The sequence below is a fragment of the Thalassophryne amazonica genome, chromosome 22, assembly GCF_902500255.1.
Source record: "Thalassophryne amazonica chromosome 22, fThaAma1.1, whole genome shotgun sequence".
Taxonomy (NCBI): domain Eukaryota; kingdom Metazoa; phylum Chordata; class Actinopteri; order Batrachoidiformes; family Batrachoididae; genus Thalassophryne; species Thalassophryne amazonica.
Window position 1 is genome coordinate 12903735 of NC_047124.1, and position 17419 is coordinate 12921153.

Below are 17419 nucleotides of genomic sequence, written 5' to 3' on the forward strand. Positions count from 1 at the left end.
TCTTTTTAATACTGCTGAGTACAGTCGGCCCTTCTCAACTGCTAATATTCAATTTTCTGTCAATCTGCTATCAGTGCTCACATCACCCGCTGCTTCTGCATAACAGAACAACTAATAGTGCACCCTCGTCACCAATTTGCACCATGGCAATCAATCATCTTTGTGTTGGCGGTTACTTTGTTTTTTCTCTTCTGATGCTGGATGTGTAAAATTCATGGCTAACTGGTTCTGGTATTGATATGAAAAGAGCCAGTTGCTACACTCAGTCAATACTCTATTTAAGGCCTATCTGGGTGTCAGTTTTAAAGTCGAAGGGGGGAACAGCGCAACTTTACGGCATAACGGCAGTAATATTTATGACCGATATGCACTGACTGCATTTCTGTATCTCGCTTCTGGAATCACGGCCGTCCCCTCCTTAACTCACAAAATAGCCTCGGACTCGTTTAATTTTGTTACCTGACCGGCCTGATTTCATTTCATTCAGAGAAATGTGTAGATGACGGCGCTACAAACATCAACCCGTAAAGCCAACCCACTTAAAAAAAAAAAAAATAGAATGAGAAAAAAGGATAACTGAGGCATAGATTTATTATACATCTAGCAAATACTTTTAGTTCCATTTCATTTGCTGAAGAGTAACATTAAAAATACTATTTATTCCATTTGGTAGGTTTGGCATCTTTGCTCTAGATATCATCATACTGTGTTATAGCGAGACAGAATACATGCAAGATATCAAACAAACTTTAGTGCAACAACCAGAGTCAGATTATTAAAAGGAGAAAAAAAAAAAAAAAAAAAAAAAGAAGCGTAGCGTCAACCGAATCAGATAAAACAAAAAAAATTGCTCTGTCTTGCTGAACCACATCCATCACGTCATTATCAAATATCTAGATGATAAAAGTCCTTGATAAACAAGATGAAAACACCTGGTTCATCAGACAGCACGCGTTTCTGTCATTTTTATTTTAGTAAGATTCATTATCAGCATTTTTGTCCCCCCCACTTGGAATTTCAGTAGTGTTAACGCCGCTTCGACTCTACTCAGGACAATCGCCAAAGATGTCGCCGTCCTTGCGCTTTACGTCCTCAAAATCAAAGTCGGAGCCTGTCATTCTTTTGAAGATGTCCTTGATGTCGTTGCAGGTAGTCTCAAAGTGAGTTGTGGCATCATATGAACGGGAGATGAAAATCTACATGGAGAAGAAACAAAAAAGAAAACTAAGACCCAAGACTTCAAGTGCTGATACGGTTTAAACTCAGCTTGTTGGGCTTCAGACACAAACAGATACTATACGCAGAAAACAGAAATACACAAACTGTGCTCATCACGAATATCCAAGTTTAAGTTATTTGTGTATTCCAAATTTTATGCTCGGACGAAATATACAATATACCCATCTGCCACCTGCTGGACATTTCTGTACTTGTTGCAAAAAGTTAAGTCCTACACAGGCCCTGAGGCCCATCGGACCCGATTAGAGTCTAGGACTTCTGTTGGACGCACACATTACCACAAGGCGGCAACCTGAGCCCACTGGAATTGAAGCCAACGTGGAGTGTAGTACCTTGACTGGCCACTTGAGGCTGACTCCAAAACAGAGCACTTTCCCATAAGACTCCGTGTTAAAATGTCCAACTTTACAGCAGAAATAAAACACATTTACAGAAAAAGTAAGTCCCTTTGGTTGCTCCTTTGTTTTCACTCGGTTTTGCCACAGCAGATCCGAGGTGGATCTGCATGTTGATTTGGCACGTTTTATGCTGGATGCCCTTCCTGATGCAACTCCCCATTACATGGAGAAATGTGGCAGGGGTGGGGTGTGAACCAGGAACCCTTCCGCACTGAAACTAAGCACACTAACCACTTGGCCACCACCCTCTGCTGAAATAAACATTTTTACAGCCTGGTACAAAAAAACAGTTTTGCTCTCTTTCAACAGTTCCAACATCTAAGATGTATTAAGCCATAAAGTTCTGTATAACTGGGGGCGTGGTTGCTTTGAGTGACAGTTGCTGAGAAGAGCGTCTCTGCGTCTTGTCTTTAGCTCAGTGTCCGCTCGATGCGGCTGGTCACGGAGGCTGTGTCTGCTTGTTTGGAGTATTTTATAACAAAACACCTGGAATAACTTGTTGCACGGTGAAACATGCTAACAGACCAGACGTCTCTGTTGCAGTATTTGCACCAAGCGAAATCCTTGTCAGATTGAATGTTATATGCTTTCAGCAGCTGCATGTAGCTTCATCCATTAGATCCACTTAATGTATGATTACTGAGAAAATACGCAGCCCCTAACTATTAATGTCCACAACAAAGTAAACCATTAGGAGAACCACCACACAGTTGACAAAAATAGCAGTTAATGAACACAGAATGGAGGTTAAGTGGCTGGGCCTTTAAGGAGGGGCGTGTTCAGGGGTCTTTCATCACACATAGAGCCACCCACGCACCGCTCCTTTATGCATTAATGAAATCGTCCTTTAGCTTCTGTGAACATGGTGACGTACAGAACATAGCCCATACACTGGCTTCATTTTGGCTCTTTTGGTTCTCTAGTCTGTTTCACCATTTCCCATAATGCCCCTGGTGGTCACCTGCGCTTCCCAGAATGCACCGCGGTCTCAGCAGAGTTCCGCTGTGGCACAGTGCATGTAAACAATGGCAAAGCAAGGATGTGGATGGCGTTAATTTAGCGAGTTCATAGGCGATTATGATGATTTATATGCTCTCCCAAGTTGAGAGGGTTATCTAGAGGAGGTGTAGCACCTGTGATGGACTTCTGCTGTGCCACGATGTTGTCTTATCATCCATACTTCACGAGATGTGTTTACACTGCGAGTGCTGAGCTCCTGACACCGGAACTCTGTTGAAACCGACCTCTCGCTTGAATCACAGACCGCGAGACGGCGCAAGACGGCGCAAGACTCAGAACAGCGAAACACCAAATAGAAAACCACTGGGTGACGTCGCGCAGGCTCCATCCATTATACAGTAGTGCTCAGAATAATAGTAGTGCTATGTGACTAAAAAGATTAATCCAGGTTTTGAGTATATTTCTTATTGTTACATGGGAAACAAGGTACCAGTAGATTCAGTAGATTCTCACAAATCCAACAAGACCAAGCATTCATGATATGCACACTCTTAAGACTATGACACTGGGCTATTAGTAAAAAAAAAAAAAAAGTAGAAAAGGGGGTGTTCACAATAATAGTAGTGTGGCATTCAGTCAGTGAGTTCGTCAATTTTGTGGAACAAACAGGTGTGAATCAGGTGCCCCCTATTTAAAGATGAAGCCAGCACCTGTTGAACATGCTTTTCTCTTTGAAACGCCTGAGGATAATAGGACATTCAAGACATTGTTCAGAAGAACAGCATAGTTTGATTAAAAACTTGATTGGAGAGGGGAAAACTTATACGCAGGTGCAAAAAATTATAGGCTGTTCATCTACAATGATCTCCAATGCTTTAAAATTGACAAAAAAAGAGAGGCGTGGAAGAAAACAGAAAACAACCATCAAAATGGATAGAAGAATAACCAGAATGGCAAAGGCTCACCCACTGATCAGCTCCAGGATGATCAAAGACAGTCTGGAGTTACCTGTAATTGCTGTGACAGTTAGAAGATGCCTGTGTGAAGCTAATTTATTTGCAAGAATCCCCCGCAAAGTCCCTCTGTTAAATAAAAGACGTGCAGAAAAGGTTATAATTTGCCAAAGAACACATCAACTGGCCTAAAGAGAAATGGAGGAATATTTTGTGGAATGATGAGAGTAAAATTGTTCTTTTTGTGTCCAAGGGCCGCAAATAGTTTGTGAGACGACCCCCAAACTCTGAATTCAAGCCACAGTTCATGACATGTTCAAGGATATGCCCAATTTCATAGCCGTAAGAGTGTGCATATCATGAATGCTTGGTCTTGTTGGATTTGTGAGAATCTACTGAATCTACTGGTACCTTGTTTCCCATGTAACAATAAGAAATATACTCAAAACCTGGATTAATCTTTTTAGTCACATAGCACTACTATTATTCTGAACACTACTGTATACACACACACACAGTCTATGGTTACCACACAACATAATGTTAAACATGCGTCGTGCTTACTGCGATGGATTACACCTCTTTACAGACTGTAACTTGACTTTCACATCATAATAAAGTGAAACAAATGTTTTGGAACAGCTGTGAAGCAGTCCAGTTTCACCTCATACTGGCTGTACCTGGCTTTTCTTGCCATCGTCGGTTGGTTCGTACAGGTCTCTAATGCTGACAAATTTTTGTTCGATGGGTTCCAATAACGCCAAAGCTGGCTTGATCTCTGACTCGGGGTCATTTGTCTCCACAGTGGTGCTGGCAATGGCGATGTATTTACCGGTCGCTGCCACGTTGTGTTCGAAGGAGATCATGCAAACATAGATGTCTAAAACAAACAACAACAAAAACAATCTTGAAAATCTGAGGTTTTAAATGTGGAGTCAAATGTTCTTGGTATCAGAGAACTGTACAGAAAACAGGCGGCTTCTACAAACTTCAACTGCTATCAGATGTCTGAACTTCAACATTTACTTAGCCTGCGGTAGGGGTTCACATCTCTCCCTTATAAAAAGGAGTACACATCTAGATACATGGGCTATGACACAATTCAAGAACAATGCTTAATATGGAACGATGCGTTTTGATTCAGTGTGTTGTGATGCATGTAGAAATGCATTTATCATGATAAATTAGAATAAGCTGAAAGTAACGCTGCCTATTTTCAAATTCACGTTAAAAAAATGACACATAGCCAGTACTGTAGGCATTTCCTCCAAGAGAGTTCATTCGGTTCTTAAGGAAGAACTGGGAATGATAAAACTTTCAGCACGATGGGTCTCAAGGCTTCTCACAGCCGATCAGAAACGCACAAGGTTCCAGATGTCCAGGGAGACCGTTTGGCTTTTTGAGGCAGAGTCGGTTAACTCCATGTGACGATTTGTGATCATGGACAAGACCCGAGTCCATCACTTCAAACTGGAGTCCAAACAAGTCGAAATAACAGAAACATGTGCCTCCCACTGAAGAAAGCCAAAGCCATCTCATCTGCTGAAAAGGTCATGGCCTCTGTCTTCTGTTATGATGAAGGCCTCATAATGGTGGACTATCTCCAGAAGGGACAACCCATCAATGGGGCCTATGAGCTTCCCTTTTGTGACAACTGCGGGAGAAAAGCGGTGTGGAATGGTCTGACAAGGTGTTCCGTTTCACCAGGAGAAAGCTCTGGTCCACACATCAAACATTGCAACGGCTGCCATTCATGAATTACTTCAAACTTATTCTGCACCCACCTTAGTCCCCTAATTTGGCTCCTTCAGAGTTCCATCTGTTTCCAAACATGAAAAGCTTTTGCTTCTGCCTACACCCTTATGTGCACATGGGTACATTGTTAAATTGTTTTCTTTGTTATTTTGAGTCTGTGTGTGCTGAATAAATTAATTCATTTAAAAGGCATCTTGCTGAACTCATTATAATACTAATAATGATGTCATATCTACAGTGGATGACTTCCATGAGCTCCAGGATAAGAACTATGAGAAGAGTATTAAAGCATTGCAGCGACACTGTGAAAAAGTCTGTGGATTGTGTTGAAAAATGAAGTGTGACATTAATTTAGTTGTGGTTTCTTCTTAGTCGGGCTCAAATCTTTTCAATCAGCCCTCATATTTGGGAAGGTGAAATAGTTTAGCATGATAGGACTTGCAAGCATCAAACATGCATGTGTGGCTGGTCCAGCTATGAAAACAAGGAACAGAAAAGCTCAGATTCCAACACACAGAGAGCTCACCTTCATTTTCTGCACGCAACTTCATTACGCTACAGAAACCTTTACACATAGAAACAGTTGCTAGCTGCTATATTACTGACATAACATTTTCAAAATATCAGGCTAAATACCAATAATAATACTGCCAATATGACATGCCACTGCGTATGGGAGCTCACCGTGCTTCCTTTTGACCTGACTCTGGGGGATGATGATCTGGCAGGAGGACACGTTGCTGGTGTTGCTGATGGGGTGATTTAAGATGCAGATGACTCTGATCACCTGACCCACTTTCTTGACGAGATGTGGACAGTAGCTGGGGTCACAGATTAGTTGCTTGCACCGAGCGATCTGCGATTCAGCAAGCAAAGGTCAGAGGTCAAGGGTTATTTCAAATCTCTTCCTTAATCCAACATCGGACTTAAGTCTAACATTTTTCTGCACCTGCAGCAAGTGTGTGTGTGAGAAAGAGAGAGATAAGCACAAGTGGTGTTTCTCAATTGAATAAATTATCGATTTTTATAATTTTCTTAAAATGTCCAAATTGTCTGATTTCAGCTCCTTAAATGTGAATATATTCCAATTTATTTTTAGTCCTCTGACAATAAGTGTAATGTTTTTGAGTTGCAGACAAGACATTTGAGGACATCATCTGGGGCTTTGGGAAACAGACATTTTTCACCATTTTATGGACCAAACAACAAACTGATTTATTAATAAAACAAATCAACAGATGAACTGATAACAAGAATCAAGAGGACAGAGTGTAAAGCGCACCTCTCCCTCAGACTTGACGCCCACCACCTTCCCGTTCTCCATGACGATCTCTTCAATGGGTTTGTTCAACATGTACGTCCCACCATAGATTGCACTCAGCCTGAAATGGAGACACACATCATACATACACAGACTCGGTTTGCAAAGTCCACAGATTTCACCAATTTATGAGCCTCTAGAGGGGTAAGTCGGGGTCAGAAAATGGACGCATGCTCACATATTTTAATGCACAAAATATTCCATGCATGAAGCTGGCAGATTTAAAAGCTCTATTGCATCTCACGGCCACGCTGTGTAAATTTGGAAAAGCACACACAAAGAGCGGTTTTAAGAAGGTAGGGTCAATGTGACAGGTGTGTGACTTAACACTGTGTAATTTGTGTACCTTGCAAATGCTTGTGGCAGTTCTCCCAGTCCATACAACGGATAGAGGTAAGGACTCTTTCCATATCTGGCCAGAGACTCGCTATAAAGCTTTATCCTGTTAATTGTTTGGATGCAAGGTTCGTCCAGATAGCTGGAATAAGATGAATAACATTTAAAATGGGAAGAGATGGAAATATTATCACATTAAATTAAGAAGTTGAGAAAAAGTTAAAAAAAAACAAAAACAGCAAAAAGAACTGACTTGTCCGTGCGATGGAGGGCGAGGGAGTGGCCCGTGAAGTCCATCACCTCAGACCCCAAGTTGTATGAGTTAAAAATGTCCCTCATTTTCCTGTTGGGGCTAAAGCCACCGGTGGTTTTGCTGTTGTTTTCGTCATAGTTGGCAATAAATGTCAAGAAATTTCTAAAACGTCGCTTCTCAAATACCCCCATCAGACCTGTCAGAGACGGAAAGTTCAGGCTGCGGGTGGAGCAAGCTAAAATCTAACACACATGACATGCAGAAGAAGTCATTTAAGCATCTGCTGCAGAATTATAAAAGGAGAACAACAACAAAAAACATGGCAACGATCAAATCTACTGTTTTCAATACTTCTTGCTGTTGTACGGAGGAAAAAAGGAGAAAAAAAAAATCTGAATTTAAACAGCGAATAAAAACAGGCCATTAAAGTTGCACAGTTCCTAGATGTGGATACTGAAGATATCACAGCAATTAATTCAGTCGTGTTTGGGGCTGTCTGGAAAAAACCCAACTTTCCTTATTCAAAAATCACTAGTAATATTCTGCCCTTACTACTTGTAGAATGCAGCAGTTTTCTATGTTGGCAGATAGCTCTGGAGGAAATCACTGAAGAACTGAACAAATTGAAAATATGGACTGACCAAAAATAAATTGTCATTAAACTTAAATAAAACTAAACTAATGTTATTTGGGAACTGCACAACAAATGAGCAAGTACAAATATAGATAGATGGGGTGTAAATTGAAAGGGTTAATGAAAATACATTTCTTGGGGAATAATAATGGATGAAAAATTCAGGTGGAAACCACACATAAAAAAAAAAAACCACAAAACACAAATTATCAAGAAGCATTCTAGTGTTTATATAATAAAAAAAGCAAAACATGTTCTGGGTCACAAATCACTCTGCACTTATTTATTTTATGTTCAAAATAAACCTTCAAATAGTTCAACAGTAAACATCCAGGAGTCACCAGGTAAGTTTGAGACTGTGAGGATCACTGTGAAACTACAATATATAAATAAAAATAAATGAAAAAAAATTACAATTTGTAATGCATTTGACTTTTTCACGTCAACAAACGCTGAGTCATTAATTATTATACTGAACACAAATGCACACAAACATACTGAGATGCAAACTGCTTAATGCTAATTTTAACATTGAAAACGCCATAGACATGCTAACATGTTAGCATCACTCCTGTTTTTAAGTTATAAAATACATCAACTGTTTCAGAAGACCATAACAGGTTAGTTTAACATAAAAAGGTATTACTCATAGACATATTCTGTTTAAGAATTAGCAGGGAAAAACGAAGCAAATGTGAAATAAAAGCCAATAGCTTTGCTTCAAGGGCCCCTTGCTGCCCAACAAGATGCCTGATGGGGAAAAAAAGAAGAAATCCACCAAAAAGCGGACATTTTTCATCCCTGTTCACAGTGCCGATAATAATCCAAAATGCAACAGCACACCAAGCCTTTTCTGGAGCAAACAAATGTAACGTACAAGAGCAAAGCCTTTCACATGACCTGAATTCAACTGAGCATCACTTCACTCGAAAGACAAAAAGTACTCATCTAATTTGTGTGTAAATACAATAGAAGTAAAGCAATTTTTTTCCAGGCAGAACTACAATAAGACACGAAGCAGAGTTTAAGTCAAACAAACAAATATTCCCACGTTCTGACGACGTTCATTCAGTAAATCTTCACTGCGCCTTGTCCCGTGACTTACCTGATGACAGAGCTTCAACCTCATTAGAAGGAACTTTGTGGATTTTGCCAGCTTTGTACACGTAACTTCCCTCAACCACTTTGAAATCCAAGTAGCGAGTCACTTTTGTGTACACCAGCATGGTAGCCAGTTGCCCTGAGAGAAGACGAATTTAAACATCATCTACATATATCAAAACATAACACCCTACACTGGTTATATTTCTGAAAACATTCACACAGAACCAAAAAAATAAAAAATGCAATTACTGTCATCACAGCCACAAACTGTAAAAATAAAAATGAACATCAGGTTTTCAAATTTCCAATAATCCTTTAACTAATAAGGTGTGACGAAAGCTTATGGAAAAATAACCAAATCTAAGATAAAACTAATATTTCGGCAAAATTACATTATTCAGCATGCCTTATTTGAAATGTTACAAAAAGTAAAACATATGCACGATCCAGATCTTGTAAAATTATAACTAAATACTAGGATGCAGAAAAAAAAGCTCATTACATCCTCATGCAGCATCATTTCTAACTATTCCAACTGATTATGTGAATCAGCATCAGACTTTGCCAAACACGGACCAAGGTGTCATTATTTACGGGAATTATTTCATATTTATGTTACAGCATTTATGCCATGAGCTTGAAGTGTCTTACCACTGGCCATGAGGAATTTCGGGACGAGGTCCACATTCCAGTCCCGACCTCTCCCCATAGAGTCCGGAGGGCTGCCAGGAAGATTGAAGTGTTTGTAGACCTGCAAGGACAAAACATTAGACCTGCAGGTTACAATAGTGACAAGAATTTACAGAAGCCAGCTTCAATTCTGTCGGTATTATTACATATTGACAGGTGGGAAGATACATCGTTAGTACAATATTTATGTTGATTAATGCCGTCACATCCACCTGTAGAGATCAGAGCAGATTAACTGTACAACCTCATACATTATTATTTGAAACTGAACTGAACTGCAGTAAAACTGAAATTCAACTCAATGTTATGAAGCTGAATTCATTTGCTTTGAAACTGTTTGAAATTCTTTTCCACCTCTGGATAATTTCCTGAGCTGGCATCCCAACACATGCGGCATGATGTCCCAGACTCCCAGGACCAGAGGCTGGATTCTCTGCTTTGTAATAATCTTATAATGCATATAAGGAGACACACTTCACGTATACAAGCGAGACACAACTGTATGTGTATGATGCATTCAAATGCAGCTCATAAACCAATCAGTGCTGACTTCAATGACCATAAAGTATGTAAAGTTTCTATTTTTTTCCTCTTTTTCTTTTAACATCCATCCAAGTCTATTAAGGAGCTAAAGTATATTGTATTGACTTATTTTAAATTTGTACTTTGCTTGACTAATTTGGTGCAAACAATAAATATCTTATGCAAAAACCCATTATGTTTTATAGGCTGATCTTAAAAAGTCCATGAAAAAAAAATCAAAATTAAACTATGGAATATTATTAATTTGTCCAATTACTTACAGCCGCTGAAAATAGAGTGACTGTGTATAAAAATGGCTGTAATTCTTACATGGTTAATGTGATATCTTCATTAAACCACTTGAGTTAAAGTCGAACAGCGTTTCGAAGAATGTGCTTGATATCAAAATGGTGTCCAAACTGTATGTTGGACACTTCCACGTCATTAAATGTCAAGACCATCAAAAACAGTCAGAGACAGCAACTCACAAAGACCCAGAGACAAACACTAATATGTGAAGGCTGAAAACGTAGTTTTAAAAACTTATTTCTTGCCGTTTTTATTTATCATTTCTTAAGTTTTGTTTTCTATGACAGCAGTCATGCCAGTTCCTGTTTGACAATATATTTCACACAACTGCAACCTGTTATTTAAAGTAGGTCCCACAACAAAGAACAAAACCAGGAACAAATGTGTCAATTAACTCTCATTTAAAAGGTGAAAACTGTAACGTGAAGTCAACTCACATCTTCCAGAGGGGTGATGGAAGCACTCTCTCCTCCATAGTAACTATTCCGGTCCATGTGCAGAACCTTCTTCTCCTGCACAGACATGATGCCTGACAGAATGCATTCCTGATGGGAGGAAACGACACATGTGTGGAAATACATTAAAAACACATAAAACAAAGAAATCTTCCTTTTCCTTTGGAAAGACGAGATGGGAAAAGGTTGTGTTCCTGTGCTGTTCCATGACTGCTGCAAAACTCACAATATCTCCCCGCTTTATAAACAGTAGACATCAGCCCCAACCAGTCCCAGCAGAGGACTGCCCCTCCCTGGGCCTGGTTCTGCTGGAGGTTTCTTCCTGTTAAAAGGGAGTTTTTCCTTCCCACTGTAGCCAAGTGCTTGCTCACAGGGGGTCGTTTTTGACCGTTGGGGTTTTACATAATTATTGTATGGCCTTGCCTTACAATATAAAGCGCCTTGGGGCAACTGTTTGTTGTGATTTGGCGCTATATAAAAAAATTGATTGAATTGATTGATAGACATGCAACAGGATTTTTTGTTTTTCAGTTTGTCATACCTGAATAATCACTATTTATTTATTTTTTTCCTTCAGAGCAGGTAGGTAACTTGTACTGGTCAAGACGATACATGTGTAAAACAGCTGAACATTCAATTAAATACAATTGGTTTAATAGTTGCATTCATCATCTGATTAGTCAATTAATCAATAGGATAATCACTGGATTCATTGATTAACAAAATAAGTGTTTGCTGCAGCAGCTAATTTTTTTATTAATTTTTGTTTTCAGTTCTGCTTTGTTGTAGTTTGGTGCACAAATGCAGAACTGCCCCTTATAGGTCTCTCCACAAGTGTTTATAACCCACAAAATATACTAAATTATGCAGACAAAAGGTTCACTATTGGGTACGAGAGAACACTTCTGTTGTGTCACTGTGAGCTTTCAGGTGTCATGTGACTGAAGCAGACCTACGTGGTGCTTATATAAATATAGGCTCTGGAGGCAAAAAACAGTGGATTATGTTATTTTTGGAGTGTTTATCTATGATAAACAAGCATTTACTAGCAGAAATGTAAAAGTCTTCACAAAAAAAGTACAGAGACGGTATTCATTTTTAAAAAGTCAATACATAAAAGTAAACATTTTAAAAGCAAAGCACCTGGTGACCACGATGGGGCAGAGCAGAAAACCGCTGCTGGACAGCAGAGATTATCCTTCAGTCACCATCTCATAATTTTTTGCGTAGATTAATTAAGAGATTGATCTGATTTTAGGCTTTTTTGCATCATAAAGAACTTGAGCTTCTACAATAAACTAACCAACTGGAGGCGATTTAACACTGTGTGCAAAACTCCTGTCTGTGTTCTGCGCACCCTTGAGAGAAAGATGGTGTATTCATGCAACTTCATGTCAAACGTCAAATCAAATCAATTTTATTTATATAGCGCCAAATCACAACAAACAGTTGCCCCAAGGCGCCTTATGTTGTAAGGCAAGGCCATACAATAATTACGGAAAAACCCCAACGGTCAAAACGACCCCCTGTGAGCAAGCACTTGGCAACAGTGGGAAGGAAAAACTCCCTTTTAACAGGAAGAAACCTCCAGCAGAACCAGGCTCAGGGAGGGGCAGTCTTCTGCTGGGACTGGTTGGGGCTGAGGGAGAGAACCAGGAAAAAGACATGCTGTGGAGGGGAGCAGAGATCAATCACTAATGATTAAATGCAGAGTGGTGCATACAGAGCAAAAAGAGAAAGAAACACTCAGTGCATCATGGGAACCCCCCAGCAGTCTAAGTCTATAGCAGCATAACTAAGGGATGGTTCAGGGTCACCTGATCCAGCCCTAACTATAAGCTTTAGCAAAAAGGAAAGTTTTAAGCCTAATCTTAAAAGTAGAGAGGGTGTCTATCTCCCTGATCCGAATTGGGAGCTGGTTCCACAGGAGAGGAGCCTGAAAGCTGAAGGCTCTGCCTCCCATTCTACTCTTACAAACCCTAGGAACTACAAGTAAGCCTGCAGTCTGAGAGCGAAGCGCTCTATTGGGGTGATATGGTACTATGAGGTCCCTAAGATAAGATGGGACCTGATTATTCAAAACCTTATAAGTAAGAAGAAGAATTTTAAATTCTATTCTAGAATTAACAGGAAGCCAATGAAGAGAGGCCAATATGGGTGAGATATGCTCTCTCCTTCTAGTCCCCGTCAGTACTCTAGCTGCAGCATTTTGAATTAACTGAAGGCTTTTTAGGGAACTTTTAGGACAACCTGATAATAATGAATTACAACAGTCCAGCCTAGAGGAAATAAATGCATGAATTAGTTTTTCAGCATCACTCTGAGACAAGACCTTTCTAATTTTAGAGATATTGCGCAAATGCAAAAAAGCAGTCCTACATATTTGTTTAATATGCGCATTGAATGACATATCCTGATCAAAAATGACTCCAAGATTTCTCACAGTATTACTAGAGGTCAGGGTAATGCCATCCAGAGTAAGGATCTGGTTAGACACCATGTTTCTAAGATTTGTGGGGCCAAGTACAATAACTTCAGTTTTATCTGAGTTTAAAAGCAGGAAATTAGAGGTCATCCATGTCTTTATGTCTGTAAGACAATCCTGCAGTTTAGGTAATTGGTGTGTGTCCTCTGGCTTCATGGATAGATAAAGCTGGGTATCATCTGCGTAACAATGAAAATTTAAGCAATGCTGTCTAATAATACTGCCAAAGGGAAACATGTATAAAGTGAATAAAATTGGTCCTAGCACAGAACCTAACGAATCAAAGGGGGAAGCCGTTAGTTACATGACAACAGTAAATTACACCGAGGAACAAGCTGAGCGGATTCCATTTTAATTACTGTGAACACACCCCACCTCCCGCCTTCAGAGCTGCCCTTCAAGTGCTGTCAGTTCAGATTGGAGAGTACTTTCACTTCCTCCTCCTCTGAGGAGCCCCACCCAACTGTGGTCTGAAGCGACACCCTGTCTACAACAAACTTCAGCTCTGGTTCCATGCCAGCTATATTAAAGCACCACGGTGCAGAGATGTTTTTTCAGATCAGGAAACTGTACGAATGCAACGCCTTGAGCTTGACAGGAAAAGTTTCCCTGTGTTGCAGTAAAGTTATCACAAGGTTTCCATATAATCCTTAACCCATGTGTAATTGACATCAAGCCAGGCAGCTGGCCAGTACTGTAATCTTCTCTGCAAAAATATGGTTAAAGCAGAGAAACTTCATTCTCCAGTAAGCAAATATCTAGAAAAGGGAAATGGCTTCCTAACAGGCAAGTTCTGACAGTGCCTGCATGAAGTGCAACTTTAATAAAATTCAATATTAAAAGTACATTAAAGCTGTCTAATCATAATGAGATTTCACTTAAAGCTGCCTATTTTTTAAACAATTAAGGTCATAAAAAAGGTTGCCTTTGGCATGACCACATGGATTAAAAATACAAGACGGTGGAAACCATGACACACTTTCTGTAATGACATCATATATGGAGGGCTTTTACCAGACGTAAAATTAAACCCCGATATAGGCAACAGACACAGCGAGTAAACCAGAGATGATGGGAAGAACTCAGGATCAAATCTGGACATATTGCACACAAAGGTTTTGTTGGAAATCTGCTAGATATTTAAGACACAACTCATACAGGAACCTTTAGCCTACGCTTCCTCCATGCCAGCTACAGGCTCTCACAGGACAAACTCACAGGATTTGACGTCCATCCAAAACAAATACTTTACCAGCAATACAACTATCTGCAACTTTACAATAAAGTACATGCCTTCGGCTGCTCCCTTGACTGCACTCGGCGTCACCACAGCAGGTCTGTGGTGGATCTGAATGCTGATTTGATGCATGTTTTACTGCGGATGCCCTTCCTAACGGAACTCCATATTACATGGAGAAAAGGCACGAATGGGTTTGAACCGGGAACCTACCACACTGGAAATAAGCATATTTACCCGCTTGGCCACCACCCCTGCAGCTGCAATTTTACAATATACCACATAAATAAAAAGGTGCTTCATAATAACTGTATTAGTTTTCTGGAAAATCACCTTTATTCTTGGTTCAATTAAAAATGGCTGCAAAAAGTAACTTTGGGGTACAAACAAATGTCAGAACAACAACTGACAATTGTCAAATTGTGTATTTTGGCTAAAATTTTATTGGGGTCACATTTCACATAAATGGACAGTTCTGATCAAAATATTGGGATTTAAACCATAAAGTAATATTTGTTCGTTGTGTATTTTTTCAGTGTCAAAATCACATTATCGATACTTTAAAGCAATTTCTAAATTAAAAATTAAATGAAGCAAAAAAAATGGTCATTCACTGCAGAAGTACTATTAAAAAATGATATATGTCAAGAGTATAACAGCAGCAAAGTATTTAATGCAACAATACATTTTAAAGTGTTTATATATATTATATATATATATATATATATAAATAAATGGGTCATTTTCCCACACACAATCTCCGTGTTTTTCTGGTGAGACCTGGCAACACAGTGTTTGACACACGGTCCAAACTAATCCCCTAAACAGGATTAATTCTCCATTCCACATAATGGGGCTTTATTTATTATAACACAATTAAAATCTGATTATTTTTAAAACGATACTATGTAATTCTCCAATCGCAAACAAGTACAGAACGAAAACTTAAAAGCTCTTCACTAAGACACACTAAAACAATAAACCACAGTGTTAAAGATCGAGTGACCTGGCAAAAAAGACTACTGTAACCACGCCACTAAGCGGACTAACTAACCGACAAACGTCCAGATAAGAACAGCAAACTAGCCGTCTTTTTGATTTCTGCGCTCAAATTTCAGTGCGTGTTTACTTTCAACTCTATGGTGCTTCAACATCAAGAGACAAGAAATACGACTACATCCGGCTGGGAAATAAAACAGCGTCTGCATCCGACTTGCCGCTGTTTTATAGTTAATCGCAACGCAAATTATATATATATATATATATATATATATATATATATATATATATATATATATATATATATATATATATATATATATGTGTGTGTGTGTGTTTGTGTGTATTTAAACAGAACAGGCAGTATAAAAAATATTTACACAGAAATTGTTGAATATCTATCAAAATAGTCATCCACCTTCCCGGTGCAAAAAAAAAAGAAAAAAAGAAAAATAAATAATAATAATAATAATAATAATAATAATAATAAAAACATGCATTTATCAAAGAAATACACTATATACAAATGTAAGGTTTTGGCTAAAATGAGATAAAAAAAAAACATTGGCCACTATGTCCAATTTTATTTTTGTTCTCTAATAATACACCAAAAATAATCTGGTGAGAGAAATATTTTATATTCATTCAAGTACATTTTTTAAACATAGTTACGTGGTCGTTATTTTATTTACGTAGGATCTGAATGTTGTTGAAAATAAAAATAAAAAAGTTCATAGCCCTCTGAACACAACTGCTTGATTTACTATGTTAGTATAGTACTTCTGCACCAGTGGCATAAAAAGGTCTTAAACAACTCCATGTTACTTTTATTGCCAAACAAAAACAACAACAAAAATCAATCAATCTGCAAATATTTGCAGTAGTTTGACTATTCAGTCTGGAAACCGTGTGCTGGAATTCCCGTAAAGGTGGAATTAAACCCGCACTGAAATTTGAAGTGCGACTAGCTTGAGCGCGGTAGATAACCGGCTAGTAAACAGCAAACCTTACAGCAGACAGTTTCGCGTTTACGTTACATTAAATATTGATATATAGTTTTTCGAAGTTTTAGGCGACTCATACTGCTAACACGTAGTTTCCCAGTAGCAGTTCTTCCTCACCGTGAGTCCGGTTCCCAGGACAATAACGTCGTATTCTTCATTCATTTTTCCAAAATGTTAACTCCTCCGGCCCTGCGTGTCGAGAAAAGAAAGGCAGCAACTTTGCAGAGCTGGAAAAGAGACGCGCTGCGAGTCAACCAAGTGAAGTTACACTCGAAGCCCAAATGCTCGACACAGTATCGGCCGTTCGAAGCCGAGGTGTCGACTCTGCATGAGCCGTACGGAAACAGGAAGTGTAGTCGCATTGGCAGCGACGAACCACGTGACAAGGAAGCTTCATTACGTCATGTAGAACATTCTAGCCTTTTAGCATAGACAGTCTAGGTTCTAGCCGTTCTAGGTTGCAGGACCCACCTTTCTGATCAGGAATCTGGTTTCAGAAGGGGAAGCATGGACTCCCATTTCCGTCGTAGAAAAATGCTTGTGGTCATAACGCAATGCTGAAATATGCCTTCCATCTTTGAATTTGTCCAAGGTCTGTGTCCCAAGAATGTTCCCTGTGAATTTGAAGAGCCTGGCAGTAATAGGACTGGAGTTACAGACAGATGGATGCAAGGCCTTTGCAATACCGATGGCCATATTTTGGTCTAGAGTAAAAATTATAGCATAAAAAGTTTCAAATTTTACTTTAAAAATCAATCAATCTGC

At 39.2% G+C, this 17419-nt stretch overlaps 1 protein-coding gene across 1 annotated transcript; it reads right to left on the reverse strand.

Moving 5' to 3' along the window:
- Positions 1-573: 573 nt before the first annotated feature.
- gdi2 (GDP dissociation inhibitor 2) lies at positions 574-16988 on the reverse strand. The gene is made up of 10 exons (XM_034163017.1): positions 16772-16988; positions 10912-11019; positions 9605-9704; positions 8955-9089; positions 7216-7411; positions 6973-7104; positions 6588-6687; positions 5990-6161; positions 4231-4430; positions 574-1196 (listed from the first exon to the last, which is right to left on the reverse strand). The coding sequence occupies exons 1-10, from the start codon at positions 16814-16816 to the stop codon at positions 1044-1046; spliced, it is 1341 nt and encodes a 446-aa protein (XP_034018908.1). The 5' UTR covers positions 16817-16988; the 3' UTR covers positions 574-1043.
- Between the last annotated feature and the right edge of the window lie 431 nt (positions 16989-17419).

What these genes read in the sequence shown, in the direction of transcription:
- gdi2 (XM_034163017.1), bottom strand. Translation starts at nt 16,816, where the DNA reads ATGAATGAAGAATACGACGTTATTGTCCTGGGAACCGGACTCACG. An exon ending in CCATCACCCCTCTGGAAGAT is followed by an intron (nt 9,705 to 10,911) that starts GTGAGTTGACTT and finishes TTGTCCTTGCAG; the next exon opens with GTCTACAAACACTTCAATCT. An exon ending in TCAGGTCAAAAGGAAGCACG is followed by an intron (nt 4,431 to 5,989) that starts GTGAGCTCCCAT and finishes TGTTTGTTTTAG; the next exon opens with ACATCTATGTTTGCATGATC.